General features: G+C 35.7%; 1 protein-coding gene across 4 annotated transcripts in view; it reads right to left on the minus strand.

The window, feature by feature from the left end:
• Window positions 1–4,138: 4,138 nt before the first annotated feature.
• TCEA1 (transcription elongation factor A1) overlaps window positions 4,139–23,615 on the minus strand; it is a 49,059-nt gene continuing 29,582 nt past the window's right edge. For all 4 annotated transcript variants that reach the window (XM_036878906.2, XM_036878908.2, XM_057498051.1 and 1 more), the window contains exons 5-10: window positions 15,892–16,037; window positions 14,736–14,792; window positions 13,561–13,715; window positions 11,336–11,482; window positions 6,440–6,511; window positions 4,139–4,784 (exon numbers count right to left, since the gene is read on the minus strand). In XM_036878906.2, coding sequence (XP_036734801.1) covers window positions 4,776–4,784; window positions 6,440–6,511; window positions 11,336–11,482; window positions 13,561–13,715; window positions 14,736–14,792; window positions 15,892–16,037 — 586 coding nt within the window. In that variant the 3' untranslated portion in view covers window positions 4,139–4,775. The remainder of the gene's footprint in view (window positions 4,785–6,439; window positions 6,512–11,335; window positions 11,483–13,560; window positions 13,716–14,735; window positions 14,793–15,891; window positions 16,038–23,615) is intronic.

Consider the following 23,615-nt stretch of genomic DNA (forward strand, 5'->3'; position numbering starts at 1 on the left):
CTGGACCATTGTCTAACCCCATATACAAAAGTAAACTCAAAATGGATCAAAGACCTGAATGTAAGCCATGAAACCATTAAACTCTTGGAAGAAAACATAGGCACAAACCTCTTAGACATAAACATGAGTGACCTCTTCTTGAACATATCTCCCCGGGCAAGGAAAACAACAGCAAAAATGAGTAAGTGGGACTATATTAAGCTGAAAAGCTTCTGTACAGCAAAAGACACCATCAATAGAACAAGAAGGATCCCTACAGTATGGGAGAATATATTTGAAAATGACACATCCGATAAAGGCTTGACGTCCAGAATATATAAGGAGCTCTCACGCCTCAACAAACAAAAAACAAATAACCCAATTAAAAAATGGGCAGAGGAACTGAACAGACAGTTCTCCAAAAAAGAAATACAGATGGCCAACAGACACATGAAAAGATGCTCCACATCGCTAATTATCAGAGAAATGCAAATTAAAACTACAATGAGGTATCACCTCACACCAGTAAGGATGGCTGCCATCCAAAAGACAAACAACAACAAATGTTGGCGAGGCTGTGGAGAAAGGGGAACCCTCCTACACTGCTGGTGGGAATGTAAACTTGTTCAACCATTGTGGAAAGCAGTATGGAGGTACATCAAAATGCTCAAAACAGACTTACCATTTGACCCAGGAATTCCACTCCTAGGAATTTACCCTAAGAACGCAGCAATCAAGTTTGAGAAAGACAGATGCACCCCTATGTTTATTGCAGCACTATTTACAATAGCCAAGAATTGGAAGCAACCTAAATGTCCATCAATAGATGAATGGATAAAGAAGATGTGGTACATATACACAATGGAATACTACTCAGCCATAAGAAAAGGGCAAATCCAATCATTTGCAGCAACATGGATGGAGCTGGAGGGTATTATGCTCAGTGAAACAAGCCAAGCGGAGAAAGAGAAATACCAAATGATTTCACTTATCTGTGGAATATAAGAACAAAGGAAAAACTGAAGGAACAAAACAGCAGCAGAATCACAGAACTCAAGAATGGACTAACAGGTACCAAAGGGAAAGGGACTGGGGAGGATGGGTGGGTAGGGAGGGATAAGGGGGGGAGAAGTAGGGGGGTATTAAGATTAACATGCATGGGGGGGTAGGAGAAAAGGGAGGGCTGTACAACACAGAGAAGGCAAGTAGTGATTCTACAACATTTTGCTATGCTGATGGACAGTGACTGTAAAGGGGTTTATAGGGGAGACCTGGTATAGGGGAGAGCCTAGTAAACATAATATTCATCATGTAAGTGTAGATTAGTGATAGCAAAAAAAAAAGGGCAGTTCCTGTGTGGTAACCTCCAACGAGTTCTACACAAGTGTATAAAGGGCATATAAAAGTGTAGGCAAAGGGTCTGTTTGTGTTTATACAGAGGATCAAAGCCTAATTGGGCTACCCCGAAAATGAACTAAGATACGATATGAAAAAGAACTTCCAACATCTGCACTCTCTGGAAGACTCATGCCAGAAGATGATCATCAAAAAACCCCAACAAAGATCCACGCACTGCTACAGCTGTAGATGCACTCATCCCACCAGTTCCTGGACTTGCCATGGGAATGAGGAAGGAGATATCTAAGCTGGCCTGTACATACAGTAAAACAACAAAATTGGACTGGATCTATACTGTTGGAACTCAACCAAGAATTTGGAGAAGTGCAAATTGTAGCGCTCCAAAGTCTTACAACTACAAACTATTTACTGTTAAAAGAACATATGGCATGTGAACAGTCCCCAGGAATGGGTTGTTTTAATTTGTCTGATTTCTCTCAGACTGTTCAAGTTCAGTTGGACAATATCCACCATATCATAGATAAGTTTTCACAAATGCCTAAGGTGCCTAACTGGTTTTCTTGGTTTCACTGCAGATGGCTGGTAATTACAGATATGCTTTGGTTATGTAACTATACTCCTATTATGTTAATGTGTGTGTGCAATTTAAGTAGTAGCTTAAAACCTATACATGCTGAAGTTACTCTACAAGAAGATATATCAAAGAAATAATCAATCTTCCCATGTTTTCTTCCGCCTGCTACTTCTATAGCTTTTCTTCTTCCTTCCTAACTACAACCCTTAAATAGAATTCGTGCCTCATATCAAATTTACCGAGTATCATAATTCTTCCAAGTGGTAAAGATACCTCAAGACAAATGCTGGGCATAGAAGCCACAGGGCATAAATATGCAAAGAAGTAAAAAGCTAACTTTTTCAAACAATAAGGCTTCTCTCTCACTTACCAACTTCACATTTCCCTGTATGGCCCCGGAAGATGACTGGTTAGCCAGAGACGGGTAAGATTCCTCAAGGGAGGAACAACCTAAGACAGGCACAGTCGCAGGGGGGCCATCAGGTGAGAAATTGGGGATCAACAGAGGTGAGGCTTAGAACCTCACCCCCCCGTTCTGAGAGAAATCTTCTGCATACGTGGATGTTTTATTGCCCTGGTCTAGCTTGGATTAACACATAGTCTACAGGCACACACCTGATCATCTACATGTGCTCTCTTACAACACTAAACTATGTTTTCTACCTTTATCTTGTATCTACCTACCACTTCAGCATTTTATTAAAAATAATAATAATAAAGAGAGAAATGTGGTATCCACATATAAATCAAGTATAAAAACCAAATGAGTATTCATATTTGAACTGACTGTTTATAGTTCATAATGCATGAGCAAAACCGAAAGTTTCTGTGATGACTGCCCTTGTACTGTTCACTATGTAACTTATTCACTATGTAAGAATTTGTTCTACATGTAAAAACTTGTTTGTTATGCCTCAGAAGATTGGAGACTGACAAAAATTAGGCTTGGGGTGGATTAATGATTGTGCATTGAGCATTGACTCCCCTATACAGAATTTTATTGTCGTTAACAACCATTTGATCAATAAATATGAGAGATGCCCTCACAAAAAAAAAAAAAAAAAAAAAAAAGAAGGACAGACTTCCAATGGTAAAATAAATTAGTAACCGGGATGTAATGTATAGCATAAGGAATATAGTCAAGATATTGTAACAGCCTGGTAGGGTGATAGCTGGAACCTAGAATTATGTATATAAATGTTCTACCACTGTGTTGTACACTTGAAACTCATGTAATGTAATACTGTGTGTCAACTACCCTTCAATAAAAAATAATTATTAAAAGAAAAGAAAATAAAATAAAATAAAAAAAAAAAGTTAAAGCAAGCTTTGTTGTCTAAATGATAAATCGTACTTTCAGTAACAAGAAACTTTATTGCATCACAAATTTTAAATGAATTGTTTAACTTAAAAGTGGGACTATTTTAATTATATTCTTCTTAAACTAATTATTTTAAAAAGCACTTTATTTTTCAAATGATAAAAGGTTAATTGGCAAAACTGACAAAGAAGACATGGGAAGTACTGGTGGGCCAATCCTTATATATGGTTCTTAACACGGACCTTTAAAATGTTTTCTGTATTATATTAAATTGATCTGCAATAAGAAATGGGAAGGAAGTGAAGAGTGCAAAAGCATGTACTGAGGTCTTTCTACAGGCATTTGATAGAATATAGAGCAAGCATGATAAAACATGGACTTTGTAACAATGCCTTTAAGATGTGCTAGAGCCAAGTGCACCTTAAGGATTGTATATACCATTTTTTCTTATTCCTAAGAAAACAAATGGTATACACTTAAACAAAAAGTAAAACTTAATTTTAGGATCAATACTATAAAACGAATTGGATCATAGCCCATATATTCAGTTTGCTCAACCTCGTTCATTGTATAAGAGTCAGCAAATTAGACTCAAGATAAAATATTTTCTATCAGTCTCCATAGAGAAAGACCAGTTTTTATGATTTATGTAATCCTTAAACTTAATCCTTGGCCATAAAGATTTACAAACCAAAATCAAGCCATGAGCTGTTTACAGTAACTGCACTGTACTAAAATACTAACATTTTCTTCCCAGTATGTCTTCCTGTGAGGCGAAAAAATGGTCAGAAGCTTTCACTCTTCGCCAGCACTGGGTTTATGAAAAGCCTACTAAACTGCAGCACTGTTCTGCAAAACTAAAATACTCTACCAAGTCAAACAGGTAAATAAACAACAAAACCAAACTGATTTCATCAAAGTCATGTTTCCAAAAGTAAAATCTATTAAGAACAAGTAATAAACATGTACAAGAAATTACAAGAAATGATCATGGTTAGTTACAAATGCAATATCTTATTCCAGATTGTGAACAAACTAATCAAAATCAGTTTCATTTGCTAGCTCAAATATTATGTACAATTTAGATAAGCTGGTCAAGTATTATTTGGATACACACCACATTTGATAAACTTATATTATCTCCTCCTCCTTTAATATTTGCAAGTTATATGCCAATACAGGAACCGAGCAGAACATTTCTACTGTGTATGTTTCAGACTGTAAAAAAGTTAAGGTACATTTTCCTTTAAGAAAAAAGAACAAGATAGTAAATTGCCAAAGTTTAATATCAACTTACTTAGAAAAATGAAAAAAAAATGTTTTGAAACAGATAAAATTATTACGTGGTTTCCCTACTGATCTGAACCTACAGAAGACATTTAATGAAGGGACATTATGTCAAAACCAAGACTAACCCAAGGGATGGATGTATGTTACTTTAAAAATCTGATTTGCAGGAAAACTAGTTGCTTGGTCTAGTTTTAAAGCTAATTACAAAATCCATTTTCTCAATGGTCCAGACATTTTGCCAATTCTTCCAACTCAACAGAACTGTTGGAAAATAAAAAAGAAGTATTTTGTGAGACCTTTAAATACAGACAACAGGGTATACCTTCCCCAACCCCAATTTAGCAGAGCATACACCTTATATTGCTAAAGAGGCATTTTTGGTAAATATGCTATATTTTTCAGACACAAATAGTCATCTGTCTTACATGTTTGACTTTTCCAACTTAGAATAATAATATGTAACTAAAGAAACAGTATAAAATATTTTTTAAGTGCCTCTCTTATTAACGTTTTTAGGTTTAGAAATTAATTCCAAATTTTAACTTCTACAGTAAGCCACCCTAGGCATCAGCTTTCTACATTAAATTGGACTTTCTTAAATCCAATGGGTACTACTGTCAGAACCTGTGCTGCAAACTGCCTGCATTCAAAACAAACTGCAATTTACCTAATAATAATAATAATAAATCACACACAAAATATTTAAGAGAGCTATCTGGTAAAGATAGATTTGCTCAACAAGATTGAAAAAATTATGTCACTCTCTTAGATCAATGTAAAAAGCTTCTACCAACTCAGGATAGGACACATTGTTTCAAATCATGGAAAACAATCTCAGTACCAGTAAAACTTTCCTAGGTCAGAAAGTAGTCTTTGCATATAATAAAATGGGTACTGGCCTCAACACCTAAAATATGTGTGTAGGGCCCAAGTCCCATACTATATTTGTGGAGGATACTCCCCCAGTGTTTGGCTTTTAATTCACTTCTGACTTTCAGAAAATGCTTAATTTTAACCTATGAAAATAATTCAAAATAATCAGTAGACTAAAAAGGTCAATGCTAAGCATAGCTTAAAAAAAAAGACTTCAAAAAACTAACAAAAATAGCCAGTATTTCTGGAACACCAACAATTACCAGGCATTCTAAATACATTATTTCTACTCACCACCACAACCTGTAATGTAGATATTAATTATATTTAATACATGAGAAAATTACAGTTCAGTAATCAACTGGCAAAGGAGTTCAAAATCTGTTTGGCTGCAAAGATTATATTCCTACAATGAGAGTCTCCCATCCCCACATTCTTAACATCCCCACCACTATTAAAAATGAAAATGGTCTTAGGAGTGATGTGTAATTCTTCTCCCAATTTTAAGTTACATTTCTTGTCTCACAAAAATCACTCAAGAATGAATGATTTAAATAGCATAAGCTTGCCTTGTGTGGGGATAATTCAGGAGTACAAAGGCAATATGGAGGCTTAGGCATGACAATTATCATCTGTAACTGATAAAATAAACACTAAAATCACTGGACTGGATTTCACCACGGTAGCTTTTCCAGAATCAAAATCTATGAAAATAATACACATGTCAGATTTTCTGGAAGTACCAAGTCAAAACAACTGAATATAATATATACAGGACTGTGATACAGGATCTGACACTTAAGATTCAATCTTGTTATTTCTGTACCAAAACACTATAGAGGTGGAAAAATTAAGTTTACATTCCTTCTTTCTACTAGGGTACAAAATAGTAGATTCTACTACAAATGGTTAGTCATGGCTGGCATAGTGCTGGACAGTGTGAGCATATGTATATATTTAGATACCTAGGTAGGCTTATTAAAAGACATAAAAATTATTGTTATTATAAATGGGTTAAGTACAAATCTAAGAAAGCACCATACCTTCCATCGATTTCCACATTCATTGCAGACTACAAATGTCGTCATTGGTTCATCAGCACTACGAGTTTGTACCTGCAGTAAAATCAAGTGTAAGACAGCATTCTTTACAGTACAATAAAAAGTCAACTTAAATAAGCAATTTCTACATGAAGATAAACAATACACAATGGCACCGTGACAAAATGTGGAAAAGCCTGAAACAAGTTCACATATGCTAAGTAATATTGAAAGAATACACATTCCAAATTTCATTTTTCTAAGTCTTTCCTTATTTTTTCATGTTTAGTTTAATCCTAGATAAGTGGAAAAATCATCTGAAGTCACACATTAAAAATCCTCATTATCACTAGGAAGCACAGAAATGTTAATTAAAAGAGGTCAATTTTCTCTTACAAATTAGCAAAGACGTAAAAACTACAAATATTTCATTCTGACAAACATAAACTGCTGCAACCCTTCTAAAATTAAGGCAGCAACAAGAACCTTTAAACATCCATTCTCTGTGACCTAGGAACTTGGTATCTGATCTATTCTAAGATGTAACTAGGAATCAGAAGCACAAATCAGGTAATTAGGAACATAGATATCTGTATAGAGTTTAATTCACTAATTATCAGGGAAAGGCAACTCAAAACCACAAGGAACTGTATCACCCCACACCTGTCAGAAAGGCTATTATCAAAAAAACAAAAGATAACAAATGTTTGTAAGGATGTGGAGAAAAGGGAACCTCCTCATGCACTGTTGGTGGGAATGTAAACTGGTGCAGCCACTGTAGAAAAGTGTGCCAATCCTTCAAAAAATTAAAAAATGAAATTACCACATGATCCAGCAATCCCACTTCTAGGTATATATTTGAAGGAAATGAAATCAGTACCTTAGAGAGATACTGGCACAACCATGTTCATCACAGCATTTATTCACAGTATCAAACATACAGAAACAACCTAAATGTTCTTTAGTGGACATGAAAGGATAAAGAAAATATACATATATACAATGGAATATTATTTGGCCATAAAAAAGAAGGAACTCCTGCCATGTGAAACAACAAGAGATGAACCTGAAGGGCATTATGCTAAGTAAAATATGCCGAACAGAGAAAATACCATACGGTATTGTTCATATATGACATCTAAAAACAAAAAAAGCTGATTTTATAGAAACAGAGAAGAATAGAATGGCGGGCTTCCAGGGGAAGGGGCAATGGGGCGATGCAGGTCAAAGGGTACAAGCTTTCATCTGTTAGAGTAAGCCCTGAAAATCTTATGTACAGTATGACGGCTATAGTTAGGAATCTTAAACATTCTCCTCACAAAAAAACAAACAGGAATAGTTCGCTATGGGGAGAGTGAGGGGGATAAAGGGGCACAAAAATTCTCAATCACTATATAAGTTGGTCATGGGTATGGTACTACAGCATGGAGAATACAGTCAATGATTCTGTGACATCTTTCTATGTTGACAGATAGTAACCACACTAGAGGTGGTAAGGATTTAATAATATGGGAAACATCGAACCACTGTGTTGTACATTTGAAACCAATTGTATATCAATGATGCTTCAATAAAAAAAAAATTCTCAGACATAATAAAAGTTGGTCATGGGGATAGCAGCATAGCATGAAGAATACAGTCAATGATTCTGTAACATCTTTCTATGTTGACAGATAGTAACCACACTAGTGAGGGTAAGGATTTAATAATGTGTGTAACTGTTAAACCACTGTTCTATACCTGAAACCAATGTAAGATTATATATCAATAATACTTCAATAAAAAAAGAAAATAAAAATAAAAATACACACACACACAAAAGTTAACTATGTGAGGGGATGGATGTGCTAATTATCTTGATCTTGGTAATCATTCCACAATGTACATGTATATCAAGTCATCGTGTTGTTAATGCTAAATAGAACCAATTATGTTTTTCTCAATTTTTTTTCAATCAAATGGGGGAATCTATGTGCAAGGATGTTTAAGAGCATAATTGTGTAACAGCACACACTGGGAACAACTTAACCAACAAAGAAATCATGAAAAATGTTAGAATAATCCATCAAATGGAACATTGTACAGTTATTAAGATGTTTACAAAGTTTTTTTTAAAAACAGTAAAGGAAAATGCTAACATTTTAGTAACTAAGTGAAAAGAAGCATAAAAAGCAGTTTACAGTATACAGTTGCAACTAGATTTAGGAAAAATCCACAAAATACTGCACAAACCAAAATACTGAATGGCAGATTAATAGGCAATTTTAATTTTTTTCATATTTTTCTGTATTTTCCACATTTTCTACACATAGTAACTTTTATTGCTTTAAGAAAGCTATGACCATACGATCCAGCAATCCCACTTCTACCGAAGAGAACTGGAAGCAGGGTTTCTATGAACGTATGTTCACAGCAGCATTATTCCATTATATCACAACTGCCAAAAGGTGGAAGAAACACAAGTGACCAACAGCTGAATGAACAGTGTGGTAGACACATACAATGGGTTATTATTCAACCTTAAAAAGGAAGGAAGTTCTGACACATGCTATAATATGGATGAACCTTTATGAACATTATGCTAAGTGAAATAAGCCCTGGCCAGAAGGACAAATACTGCAGGACTCCATTTATTCATCTGATTGCCTAGCACAAATTTGGAGACTGGTGTGTGCCAGAACCTGGAGTCAAAGGGGAAGGGGGAGCTATTGTGTAATGGTATTGAGTCTCAGTTTTGCAAGAAGATTGGTACATTATGAATGTACTACTGACCTGTATACATAAAAATGGCTAAGGTGGGAAATTTCAGATTATGTAGTTTACCACAACTAAAAATTAAAAACAAATTAAAAAGAGAACTAAGAAAAAAATAAGCTATATGATTTTTTAAAATTTGATCTGTACAACATTACAGACTTCTGAATTTTCCACTAAAGAGAACTAAACTGGAACCAGAGGTGTCAAAGATAGAAAGGTTGTTTTTTTTAAATTATTCATTCCTGAATGAAGCCGCAAAGCATTATCAAGTTAAAAAGTTACTCTTAACTTTAAGCTCTGGGGGAGAAGAGAAAGAGGGGTGAAGGCAAAAACCTAAATACTGAATAAGGTCTATTTGAATTTAATATAGAATGATGAAATTCCAGTGTATCACCACTTCAAAGATGAGAAGCTTCCTGATTCCATAAACTATCAACATGACTTTCAACTCAAAAGACCAAAGGAGGATAAATGGCCGTTCTCAAAAGAACAGCATTCTACTTATTTAAAGCCTTCGGATAAAAAATGGTTTAAAGAATACTTCTGAAATATTTCACATATACTTAATATTGCTATCTAGGTCTCTAAAAATAGATACAGATATGAGGACCCTGCTGCTCTCTGGGGAGAAATATCTCCTGGTGGGTACATGTTAACTAAGAGTCACATTTCAATCTTTTGAATGTTATTTTGCCATCACTTTTGGAAGTTTTATATCTACAGACAGAATTTTTTTATTCTAAGAAAATCATACTGACTTCATCTCTAAACTAGATTCTTTCTGTTAAAAGAATGCTCTTATTGTAGCTACTTATAATCTGATTACATAAGTATGTCACTTCTACTATGTATATTTTAAAGAAGCTTTGACTTTTAAACACCTTTCTGTTTAATACTTAACACTTTCTACTATGTGGCATTTTTAGGATAGATTTTATATTGCTGAGATTTTTCTACTGGACTGAAAGAAAATAGAGCAATTCAAACTCAGAAATTTCTAAGATACCTTTCATATGTTGATATAATATTTTAGTAACTATCAGTAATACTTCTACAAAATAAAATACTAAAATATCAGATACAAAACTATGACTAAATGATGTATCTGAAAATGGAGAGTTATTAAAAAATAAAAAAACAGAAGTTTATATACTACATTACCCACATGTGTTTAGAAAATAGGAAAACAAAAATATATTCATATTTGCATGTATATGCAGAAAATATGCAGAAAATCATACAACAAACTAGTAATTCTGATTTACCTCTAGGGAGGGGGAATAAGGTAACTGCAAGTAAACGTGGGTAGAGAACTCTCCACTCATAATCTTTTGCCGTACTGAATTTTTAACCTTGAGAATATAATACTTTCTAGAAAAAAAATTTTTTTTAAAGTAATGGTTCCTTTTTATAACTATACAGAGGTTAGTAATGTTATTTTTTTAACTGCTTAATTTTCTGTCAAACAGAAAATTCAATTCCCTAAATCTTTCAATTAACTTGAAAAATAACAGTAAATTGTTCTTTAAGGGGAAATTTTTGAGGATGACAGATAAAGCACAAAAAAATCTATTTGGCAAATGAAATCAATGAGTGATAAAAAACCATTTGCACATATACACACACAACCAAGGTAACTATCATGTGGCTCTTTTCAACTGTTAAGAACAAAAAAGTTCAGTCACAAAAGTCATCGACATGCTGCAAAAAAGGAATAAATGTCTGTAAACCAGGTAAGCTATAAGTACCCAGGCCGCGTCTCTGAAAAAGCAAAGACATTTCTTTAAATTACATAATCCTGCCAAATAAAAAGAATTATAACCTGTATACAAAATAACCAATAATCAACTGCTTATTAACTCAAGAGAAAGAATATGGCCATTTTATTAAATTCTATAACATTTGTAAATTTTATTTAATTGATATAACCTTCACAGTAACAATTTCCATAAAAGTATGTGAACTTACTTCAAAATTAAATGGAATCCATCAATATTAGGAAAGCATTCTTACACTTAAGAGATCACATCTCCTCTTGAAGAACCTCAAAGTACTGTTAATTATCTTAGTAGTTGTTTTGAAACTTGAAATGGAAGTTGCAAGCATTCTTAATATGAAAATAAAATATAAACAATCACAAACCTGTGTGTAAGTACAATTCTTCTTTTTACATTTGCCACATGTAAATAAGTCAGTCTGGGTCCCACCCGTCTTGGCCATCTGATGCTCTCTAATGGCTTCTTTGGTCAAGTTTTTCCGCATCTCTTTGAGCTCATCGCTAGCCATTTCCTATTAGGGAGGTGGCAATACCACACTCAGTTACAGACATCTTCGATAAACATCCTGAGTGTTTTTTGTGGTCAATTAGCTTAATAACAAAACCCAAAATCAAAATTTTAGAAGTAAAAATTAATTATTTTTTCTCAAAGCATTGATGAGTTTGCTTCCGTTGATAATTTCTTCAAATACTTGTAAGACTGTATGTGAAAACTGGGTTTAATTACTGCTTGAAGGCTTATAAACAACAAAATCTTGTGGCAACAAGCACCTCTAGTATCCAGACTGTGGTCTCTACCATTGCCACCCCTGCCTCCAAAAAGGAAACACACCTCCTGAGGAATGTATGGGTCCAGTTTTGAGTCACGAAATACACAGAGTAAGCCAGGGGCATCTTCCTGTGCCAGAATACATGGAAGCTACCAAAGACTACTGTGGCTGAGGTAAGTGGACAGAGAGGCTAGTTCGCAATGGCCCAAGACAGGACAATTTCTTCAGCTTTTAAACAAATGGTGATACTTAAAAAAGGAGAGCACACAAATGCAAAAAAGCCCCCTCTGACAGTTATTAGGGCACCAACTCCTCATTCTGATAACAAAGGCCAGGAATTACACATCTATCCCCTCTTTCCTACCCAAACCAACAGGGCAACCAAGAGCCTGAGTTTATAAGGGAAAGTGCTTCATTATCAAAGAAATCTAGCTAATAAATCTGAAAGGAATGACAGTATTTTAGAAATCATTCTTTTGCAACCGCCAATAAAATAACCAACTCAGGCAAGGATTATCAGCGGATCAACACATTAAATGAAAGGCTGATGGAGAAAATTGCAGCAGGGAAAACAGACTCTCCATGCCCGAACACACTGATAGTCTCAGCGTACTGACAGCAGAGCCACAGGTGTTACATGCCTCCCGATGTGATGTAATGTAAAGTAAAAAGCACTGCTTATGAAGTATGTATGAGGGGAAAAAGTTGAACTTGTATATAATCAAGCCTATAGAACTACAGAAAACAGAGGTGAAAAAAAGTTAAATAACAGTATGAGGAAGGAACATACTTAATACCATAGGATACAGGTGAAATGAAATTGTTTCTTCAACAGGTCAATGTCATAAAGGACGAAAGAAGGGGGTAGAGGTAGGGGAAGAGATTGCTTTAGATATACATAATATATATATGTGTATATTATATATATATATATATATATATATATATATATTATATACACACACACACACACATAAACAAAATCTTAAGAAACTAAACCAAATAATGTACAGATAGTTTGTTGGTTGTTATATTAGAAAAATGTTATATTTTAAGCTATCTCCCAAGTATATTAAGATACAATGATATATCTGGTATTTGCTTGAAAATAATTCAGGAAAAGAATAAAGAAGGAAACGAAGGAAAAAGGAATAGATGAAAAAGGTGACAAATTCTTGAAAATATTTGAAGCCTGGGTGATGGATATACAGGATTTTATTACATAATGCTTTCTACTTTTTTAATGTTTTATATCATTTTAAAGTTTTAAAAACAGCAATTTTTATTAGGTATATAGAAAAATGAATTCACTCTCTTGAATGCTTAATAGTGAGATTGTACACACACTAAAGCTATTACCTATGAACAGCTATGTCTATAAACACCAAGCTATGAATTCATTTTCTCCATCATTCTCTATGTAAATTTAAGGAATAGTCAAAAAGATGTAACCAATTTTATAGGTCTTACTTATGAAAAGAGCTTAGAAATTACAAAGTCTGTTTGCAATTAGATATTCATCTCTTTGATTCTACATGAATCCACAATAAGTAAAAACACTTTTGTTTTTAGACAATGATTTAAGGCAGTCATCCTAAGATCATGGTACAGTTGTGGAAGGGACAAGGTATTGATGCCAACAGATTCAATCACCTTAAGTATTTGTCTCTCTCTCCACATATACATACATACAAATGTATCAGAATAGCTAATGATTTATTACATATGTAGTATTTATACAGTACTTCATGATTTTAACAGGCTTCTCACTGGACATCATGGGATCGCATCATGAAAACATCATATTCAGATATGCTCACCTCGGCCGTCATTCTGGCAAATAAGTCAGGAGAAATATTCCCACACAGTACATTTTTCCTTAAATTTGGATTCTTAGCATCCTTAAGATTTGATATCCTGCTTCGAACTCTATTTTTGTATTTCATGTCTGTATTCCTTATTTCTTGATATATGGGTACTAGGTTGTCAAGGAAAAAGGGTTAAATTATAAAGGTAAGACCATTTTTCCCTATTCTGTCAAAATAAGAACTCCTGAAATTTCTAAGCAGTTCACAAAAATTGTTGCCAATTTAGATCAAGTTAATGACAAAGCACTGTATCTATGTGATTTCTTGATCTGTAACTTGAAAATAATAATGACTGTACATTTATACTATGAATGAGCAGTGCTTTCTTCTTAATATTTAATGCCAGCAGTACACAAATAAGAGTTTCAAAAGTTAACTCAGGTACTCACTCAATCTGAGTGAGAAAACTTTTGGAAAAAAGCTTGAACTTGGAGTCAAGCTTTAAGTTTCCCAAATCTGAAGTCTACCAAGGATCTTAAAGTTCTCAATGATTACACAGTTCCCTTGGGGGCCCTTCTGAGAAAAAGACATTCATGATGAACTGAAGGTTCCTTTCCTTCCCCAGCTCGGCAAGAAGTGAGTTCAGCAGGTTCTTCTCAACAGAACAGGCCCAGGCAGAGACTGAGCCCTAGAGGAGTTCCCTTTATAACAAGACCACTTCCTCAACCAGGAGAGTGGGCCGTCATGCTGTCACCCAGATGTTCCATATTCCTCATTCCCATGTGCAAGATCCCTCTCCCAGAGCCCCTCTAAGGTGTCTGGCATCAACACATTTCCCTCCAAGGGAACACTCTCAGGGGTTGTGTATGCACTGCTGAATTAACCCCAGATGTGAAATCCTACTTCACACATTTAGTGTGTGTTTTCTGTGTCCTTATGTACAACTTCAGTTGTTGCATTCTCAATTTTTGAGGCAGAAAAATGGAAATACTATCAACACTGTATTTTACTTTTGAATGACAGGAAAACAAGAATAAAATGACATAGATGGCCCTCTCCTTTCCCATCAAAACAATACAATCAAGATAGAAACTGAAAAATGAAACTGAATTCTATACAGGGAGAAAAAATTATAATGGATCTAGCAGATTATTTAAAACAATTATGAGTATACACACAAAGGATATCTTCCTCAATTTGACATCCCAATTCTTCCTCATCAGCTCCAATGGCAATGTAGTCATCTAAACACAGGCACAAAGAATTGTCAAGAGTAAGTGATTATAACAATTTAAAAGAAAATTTCTTCAACCCCATTTGCCATATATAAAGAATTTTTAGTTTCATTAGAATCTGGTCTCTTTACTACCCACTGACTCCTCTGGATTCACCTAATGTCCACAGTGCTCCTGCATTGATGACTCCTTATCCCTCAGAAGTGGGGAAGTAATTGATCTAGCAGGCAATTCCTCATTTCACAACTCCATAAACTCTGGAGGTTCTAGCAGAGAGTAGAAAAAGTTATAGAAAGAACTGTCTTGTACTGTCTTGTCTCCTGTGCGACTCAGGCTTCAATGCAAAGAAACCATTCATTTCATCTGTACGGACACACTCAGAAGACTCCTATGTAAATATTCAAACAGATAGAAGGAAAGAAAAAGAAACTAGGAAGAATAAAGAAAAAATATATAAAGAGACAGTACGGGAATCAGAGTAGAAAGGACAGAGTAAGAAGAAAACAGGTCATACTATGATTCATATAACAGAAAAGAAAAAGGATGAATTTGTTTAAGATGATGAATCTGTTTGAGATAAATATTCCTGCACATGAAACTTTAAAGCCAAAATTTCACATAATAAGATAGGATACAGTCAAGTTAAATTAAAGCTCCTATATAAATCAATCTCTTTTCCACTTAAAAAAAAAGGTAGAAAATGGAATTATGGACATGAAACTTACATGTCATAGTAACATTTAACACCAAGACCCAAATTTAGTACCATTAACTCTCAGTCTAGGGGAGGGAGTAATTAGCTTGCAGATTAAATGTGTGTGGGGGAGCAAGATTTGTGAAAAAAATTAAAATTACTATGAATCAGATGAAACATCCATATATTAGAAGGAACCTATTTCTTGGAATTATATGGTAATAAGCTGAGGAGGCCCGGTGATGCCTGTAGCTCTCTGCCTTCCGAACCTTGACTAGCAACAACTGCTCCCTGAGCCAAGCTACAGTGGACAGCTATCAGCGGGATGTGCTGCTGGGAAAACAGTAATATGAAGGTGGCAGTGGTGGTGATGATCAAAGGACTGAGCAATGAAGCAAGGTACACTCAACCTACCTCCTGTCCGGAGAGCTGCAGCAAGCATCTCCCTACACTTTAACCGTACAGAATCGGAAGTGCTTGGTGCCCGAGGAAAAGATGAAACATAAGTATCTCGAGCATTTGTCTCATCCTTTCTGCTGCTTATGTTGCCACTGGAGCTACTAAAATACACATAAACACACACACATACCAAAAATAAATTAGGAGAAACTCAAAGAAATATCATTACTGTTACTCTCTGAATATAAAATTTTGGGGCCTAAATAAGATATTTCTTATTTAGAATTATATGGTCATAAGCTGAGGCGGCCCTAGGATGCCTGTAGCTCTCTGCCTTGAAACTTAGATGAAAAAAAAAACAAACATAAATTAAAAAAAGAAGTTAAAATTTTAGTAAATAAGACACAAGTCTCATGTTATTTTTAAACAACTAATCATTTACCTTGATTATCCTTTTAGACATTAAACAACATTCTGAATAGGGAAATACATAATATAACTAAATGTAATAAATGAAAAGCAAGGATCTTGGTTGTAAGGAGAGGAGTGAGGGGATGGCACCAAAGATTATGACAGCTGTCAATCAAAAATAGAGGAGGGAGGAAATGTTTGAAAACCCTGTTCCAATCAGCAGCCAATGAGATTTATTTCTATTTTACCCCTTCGGAGTAAAAAACACGGATAGTGAGAAGTGTGTTGTAAGAATATAAAAAGCTCTCAATTTCTCCCCAGAAACAATTCCATCAGGACAGTTAGTAATTTTCCAGTCAACCTAATCTTTTAAACTGTTCCTGATTAACTACTTCTATTAGATTCTCAGGAAAATACTTCTCTTGACTGGTTTCAATTAACTTTGTTGCATTAAAGATACTTGCCACAAACCTTTTCATTCACCCTCCATAGATCTAACATGCTGCATCAGTGCAAGGAGATATCTCCTTGCCTTCTCTCCACTATCAAACTTCACGAAGAGATCACTGTGGGCAAAATGGTCATTCTGCATACTTTCTAAGTTTAGTCATTTCCTTCCTGAAGCCTTCTCTGATATCCTAAAGTATTACCTACACACACAGGTTTGTATTACAATGCTGTTTCAGATATTATCCGCTGTCAGACTGAGCTTTTCAAGGACAAAGACAAGGACCTACTCCTCTTTGTAGTCCCAGTACACAGCATACCACCTGTCAGTGGTGAATCAATGAGCAAATCAATGTTTAAAAACCCCATTTCTTAAATCCCTTTTGCCACCCTGTACTTACAGACCAAGGCCTCTCTCATCCAATGGAAACAGCACACATGGGCTGATGGAGCCTCTTCCTCCCCAGCTTCACTATCGCTGGCCCCATTTCTTACATTATGGTGCCTTCTTTCTAAAGTATTTAACCACATTTCTTTCTTCTTAAATTTTTTTTTAAGTACATAGTGTTGCTTCCATAGCCAATTTTTATTATATAATATTAAAACTGGGAATTATTAGAAGTTCATTTTATTTTTTTGTCTTTTTAAAAAAATTTTTTATTAAGGTATGATTGATATACACTCTTATGAAGGTTTCACATGAAAAAACGTGGTTACTACATTTACCCATATTATCAAGTCCCCACCCATACCCTAATGCAGTGACTGTCCATCAGTGCAGCAAGTTGCCAGAGATCCACTATGTGCCTTCCCTGTGCTACACTGTTCTCCCCATGATCCCCCACACCATCTGTACTAAACATACTACCCCTCAATCCCCTTCTCCCTCCCTCCCCACCCGCCCTCCCACACCCCTCCTCTTTGGTAACCACTAGTTCATTCTTGGAGTCTCTGAGTCTGCTCCTATTTTGCTCCTTCAGTTTTGCTTCATTGCTATACTCCACAAATGAGGGAAATCATTTGGCATTTGTCTTTCTCCACCTGGCTTATTTCACTGAGCATAATGTCTTCCAGCTCCATCCATGATGTTGCAAATGGTAGAATTTGTTTGTTTCCTACGGCTGAATAGTATTCCATTGTGTATATGTCCCACCTCTTCTTTATCCATTCATCTACTGATGGACACTTAGGTTGCTTCCATATCTTGGCTATTGTAAAAAGTGCTGCGATAAACACAGAAGTGCCTATGTCTTTTTGAATCTGAGAAGTTGTATTCTTTGGATAAATTCCAAGTAGTGGATTCCCGGGTCAAATGGTATTTCTATTTTTAGTTTTTTGAGGAACCTCCATATTGCTTTCCACAATGGTTGAACTAGCTTACATTCCCACCAGCAATGTAGGAGGGTTCCCCTTTCTCTGCATCCTCACCAGCATTTGTTGTTCTTAGTCTTTTTGAAGCTGGCCATCCTAACTGGTGTGAGGTGATATCTCATTGTGGTTTTAATTTGCATTTCCCTGATGATCAGGGATGTGGAGCATCTTTTCACGTGTCTGTTGGCCATCTGAATTTCTTCTTTAGAGAACTGTCTCTTCATATCCTCTGCCCATTGGTTAATCAGGTTATTTACTTTTTGACTGTTGAGGCGTGTAAGTTCTTTATATATTTTGGATGTTAACCCCTTGTCGGATATGTCATTTACAAATATATTCTCCCATACTGTAGGATGCCTTTTTGTTCTGTTGATGGTGTCCTTTGCCATACAAAAACTTTTTAGTTCAATGTAGTCCCATGAGTTCATTTTTGCTTTCGTTTCCCTTGCTCGAGGAGATGTGTCCAGGAAGAAGTTGCTCATGCTTATATTCAGGACATGTTTGCCTATGTTATCTTCTAAGAGTTTTATGATTTCATGACTTACATTCATCTTTAATCCATTTTGAGTTTACTTTTGTGTATGGGGTTAAACAATAATCCAGTTTCATTCTCTTGCATGTAGCTGTCCAGTTTTGCCAACACCAGCTGTTGAAGAAGCTGTCATTTCCCCATTGTATATCCATGGCTCCTTTATCAAATATTAATTGACCATACACGGTTGGGTTTATATCAGAGCTCTCTAGTCTGTTCCATTGGTCTATGGATCTTTCCTTGTGCCAGCACCAAATTGTCTTGATTACTGTGGCTTTGTAGTAAAGCTTGAAGTTGGGGAGCATAATTCCTCCTACTTTATTCTTCCTTCTCAGAATTGTTTTGGCTATACGGGGTCTTTTCTGGTTCCATATTAATTTTAGAATGATTTTTTCTAGTTCGTTGAAGAATGCTGGTGATATTTTGATAGGAATTGCATTGAATCTATAGATTCCTTTAGGCAGGATGGCCATTTTGACAATATTAATCATTCCTATTAATGAGCATGGGGCGAGTTTCAATTTACTGGTATCTTCTTTAATTTCTCTTTAGAGTGTCTTGTAGTTTTCAGGGAATAGGTCTTTCACTTCCTTGGTTAGGTTTATTCCTAGGTATTTTATTCTTTTTGATGCAAAGTGAATTGAATTTTTCCTGATTTCTCTCTCTGCTAGTTCATTGTTAGTGTATAGGAATGCCACAGATTTCTTTGTATTAATTTTGTATCCTGCAACTTTGCTGAATTCAGATATTAGATTTAGTAGTTTTGGAGTGGAGTCTTTAGGGTTTTTTATGTACAATATCATGTCATCTGCAGACAGGGACAGTTTAACTTCTTCCTTGCCAATCTGGATGCTTTTTATTTCTTTGTGTTGTCTGATTGCCATGGCTAGGACCTCCAGTACTATGTTGAATAGAAGTGGGGAAAGTGGGCATCCTTTTCTTGTTCCCAATCTTAAAGGAAAAGCTTTCAGCTTCTCACTGTTCAGTATGTTGGCTGTGGGTTTGTAATATATGGCCTTTATTACGTTGAAGTACTTGCCCTCTATACCCATTTTGTTGAGAGTTTTTATCATGAATGGATGTTGAATTTTGTCAAATGTTTTTTCAGCATCTATGGAGATGATCATGTGGTTTTTGTTCTTTTTGTCGATGTGGTGGATGATGTTGATGGATTTTCAAATGTTGTACCATCCTTGCATCCCTGGAATAAATCCTACTTGATAATGATGGATGATTTTTTTTTATGTATTTCTGAATTCGGTTTGCTAATATTTTGTTGAGTATTTTTGCATCTATGTTCATCAGGGATATTGGTCTGTAATTTTCTTTTTTTGTGGTGTCTTTGCCTGGTTTTGGTATTAGAGTAATGCTGATCTCATAGAATGAGTTTGGAAGTATTCCCTCTTCTTCTACTCTTTGGAAAACTTTAAGGAGGAAGGGTATTAGGTCTTCACTAAATGTTTGATAAAATTCAGCGGTGAAGTCATCTGGTCCAGGGCTTTTGTTCTTAGGTAATTTTTTTGGTTACCAGTTGGATTTCGTTGCTGGTAATTGGTCTGTTCAGATTTTCTGTTTCTTCCTTGGTCAGCCTTGGAAGGTTATATTTTTCTAGAAAGTTGTCCATTTCTCCTAAGTTATTCAGTTTGTTAACATAGAATTTTTCATAGTATTCTCTCATAATTCTTTGTATTTCTGTGGTGTCTGTAGTGATTTTTCCTTTCTCATTTCTGATTCTGTTTATGTGTATAGATTCTCCTTTTTTCTTGATAAGTCTTACTAGTGGTTTACCTATTTTGTTTATTTTCTCAAAGATCCAGCTCCTGCTTTCATTGATTCTTTCTATTGTTTAATTCTTCTCAATTTTATTTGTTTCTGCTTTAATCTTTACTATGTTCCTCCTTCTACTGACTTTGGGCCTCATTTGTTCTTCCTTTTCTAGTTTCATTAGTTGTGAGTTGAGACTGCTTATATGGGATTATTCTTCTTTCCTGAGGTAGGCCTGTATTGCAATATACTTTCCTCTTAGCATGGCCTTGTGTGCATCCCACAGATTTTGAGGTGTTGAATTATTGTTGTCATTTGTCTCCATGTACTGCTTGATCTCTGTTTTTATTTGTTCGTTAATCCATTAGTTATTTAGGAGCATGTTGTGGAGCCTCCATGTGTTTGAGGTATTTTTTATTTTCTTTGCGTAATTTATTTCTAGTTTCATACCTTTGTGGTCTGAGAAACTGGTTGGTGCAATTTCAATCTTTTTGAATTTACTGAGACTCTTTTTGCAGCCTAGTATATGATCTATTCTTGAAAATGTTCCATGTGCACTTGAGAAGAATGTGTACTCTGCTGCTTTTGGGTGTAGAGTTCTGTAGATGTCTGTTAGGTCCATCTGTTCTAATGTATTGTTCAGTGCCTCTACATCCTTACTTATTTTCTGTCTGGTTGATCTGTTCTTCAGAGTGAGTGGAGTTTTGAAGTCTCCTAGAATGAATGCATTGCATTCTATTTACCCTTTTAATTCAGTTAGTATTTGTTTCACAAATGTAGGTGTTGGGAGGATAGATATTTATAGTGGTTATATCTTCTTGCTGGATTGACCCCTTTATCATTATGTAATGTCCTGCTTTGTCTCCTGTGACTTTCTTGGTTTTGAAGTCTATTTTGTCTGTTATAAGTACTGCAACTCCTGCTTTTTTCTATTATTTGCATGAAATATCTTTTTCCATCCCTTCACTTTTAGTCTGTGTATGTCTTTGGGTTTAACGTGAGTCTCTTGTAGGCAGCATATAGATTGGTCTTGTTTTTTTTATCCATTCAGTGACTCTATGTCTTTTGATTGGTGCATTCAGTCCATTTACATTTAGGGTGATTATCAATAGGTATGTACTTATTGCCATTGCAGAGTTTAAATTCATGGTTACCAAAGGTTCAAGGTTAACTTCCTTACTATCTAAGAGTCTAGCTTAACTCACTTAATATGTTATTACAAACACAATCTAAGGGTTCTTTTCTTTTTCTCCTTTTTCTTCCTTCTCCATTCTTTATATACTAGGTATCATATTCTGTACTCTCTGTCTATCTCTTGATTGACTTTGGGAATAGTTAATTTAATTTTGCATTTGCTTAGTAATTAGCTGTTCTACTTTCCTTACTGTGGTTTTATTACCTCTGGTGACAGCTAGTAAACCTTAGGAACACTTCCATCTATAGCAGTGCCTCCAAAATACACTGTAGAGATGGTTTATGTGAGGTAAATTCTCTCAGCTTTTGCTTATCTGGAAATTGTTTGATTCCGCCTTCAAATTTAAATGATAGTCTTGCCAGATAAAGTAATCTTGGTTCCAGGCCCTTCTGCTTCATGTTATTAAATACATCATGCCACTCCCTTCTGGCCTGTAAGGTTTCTGCTGAGAAGTCTGATGTTAGCCTGATGGGCTTTCCTTTGTATGTGATCTTATTTCTCTCTCTGGCTGCTGTTAACAGTCTATCCTTATCCTTGATCTTTGCCATTTTAATTACTGTATGTCTTGGTGTTGTCTTCCTTGGGTCCCTTGTGTTGGGAGATCTGTGCATCTCTATGGCCTGATAGACTATCTCCTTCTGCATGTTGGGGAAGTTTTCAGCAATTAGCTCCTCAAAGACACTTTCTATCCTTTTTTCTCTCTTCTTCTTCTTCTGGTATCCCTATAATGTGAATATTGTTCCATTTGGATTGGTCACACAGTTCTCTCAATATTCTTTCATTCTTAGAGATCCTTTTCTCTCTCTGTGCCTCAGCTTCTTTGTATTCCTCTTCTCTGGTTTCTATTTCATTTATCGTCTCCTCCACCGTATCCATTCTGCTTTTAATACCCTCCATTTTGCTCTTCAATGATTGGACCTCCGACCGGAATTCATTCTGACTTCTTGAGTATCTTTCTGTACCTCCATTAACATGTTAATGATTTTTATTTTGAACTCCCTTTCAGGAAGAGTCATGAGGTCCATGTCATCTTATTCAGGGGTTTTATTAATTTTACTCTGTACCAGGTTCCTTTCGCATTTCATAGTTGTATATGGCGCCCTCTAGTGTCCAGAAGCTCTACTCTCTGGAGCTGCTCAGCCCCTGAGGCAATGTCTGGGGTCACAGGAGAGTGGTATTGTTGCTTGGAGGGAGGAAAGAGCTGTTTCCTGCTTCCCGGCTGCTATGTCTGTCTCCACTGCCTTAACCAGTGGGCTGAGCACACAGGTATAAGCTTTTGTCCCAGAGCAGCCAGATATGGATCCCTGCTTTCCACAAGCAGCTGGAATCTCAGTCTCTCCAGGAATTCTTCCTGTCTTAGTTTTCGAACCCCTTAATCACTAGAGTATCATGAAAGCACCATGAAATGTAGGTTTGTGCTCCCAGAGCAGATCTCCGAAGTTAGGTATTCAGCAGTTTCAGGCCTCCAATCCCTTCTCAGTCCATTTCTCTTCCTCCCGCCAGTGAGCTGGGGTTGGGGGAGGGCTTGGGTCCCGTCAGGCCACAGCTTTGGTACGTTACCCTGTTTCGTGAGGTCTCCTCTTTTCTCCAGGTGTATGCAGTCTGGCGCAGTCCTCTTTCCTGTTGCTCTCTCAGGATCAGTTGTATTAAATATATTTTTGTATTATATGTGGTTTTAGGAGGAAGCCTCTGTCTCACCTCTCACGCCACCATCTTTGATCCTTTTTCTTCCTAAATTCTTACACCAAAGTCTAAAACACTCTCAGCTGCAGGTCACTTAGATCTAACCTTGTATCTTCCTTTAGATGAAACCTCAGACTTGTTTCTACAATCTTTCTAAAATTTGCTTTAGAGTGTTTGTGTGTATATGTGGGTAGATACCAGCCACTCACTTTATCAGACTTCATACATGATAATTCTATGGTTTTGTAGACAGGCTCTATTCCTAAACCTCAATTACATAAAACTGATAAAAATACTAAGAAGTTAATCTTCCTTCAGTAGCTATTTAAAATATTG

The sequence above is a fragment of the Manis pentadactyla genome, chromosome 3 (genome assembly GCF_030020395.1).
Source record: "Manis pentadactyla isolate mManPen7 chromosome 3, mManPen7.hap1, whole genome shotgun sequence".
Lineage (NCBI taxonomy): Eukaryota > Metazoa > Chordata > Mammalia > Pholidota > Manidae > Manis > Manis pentadactyla.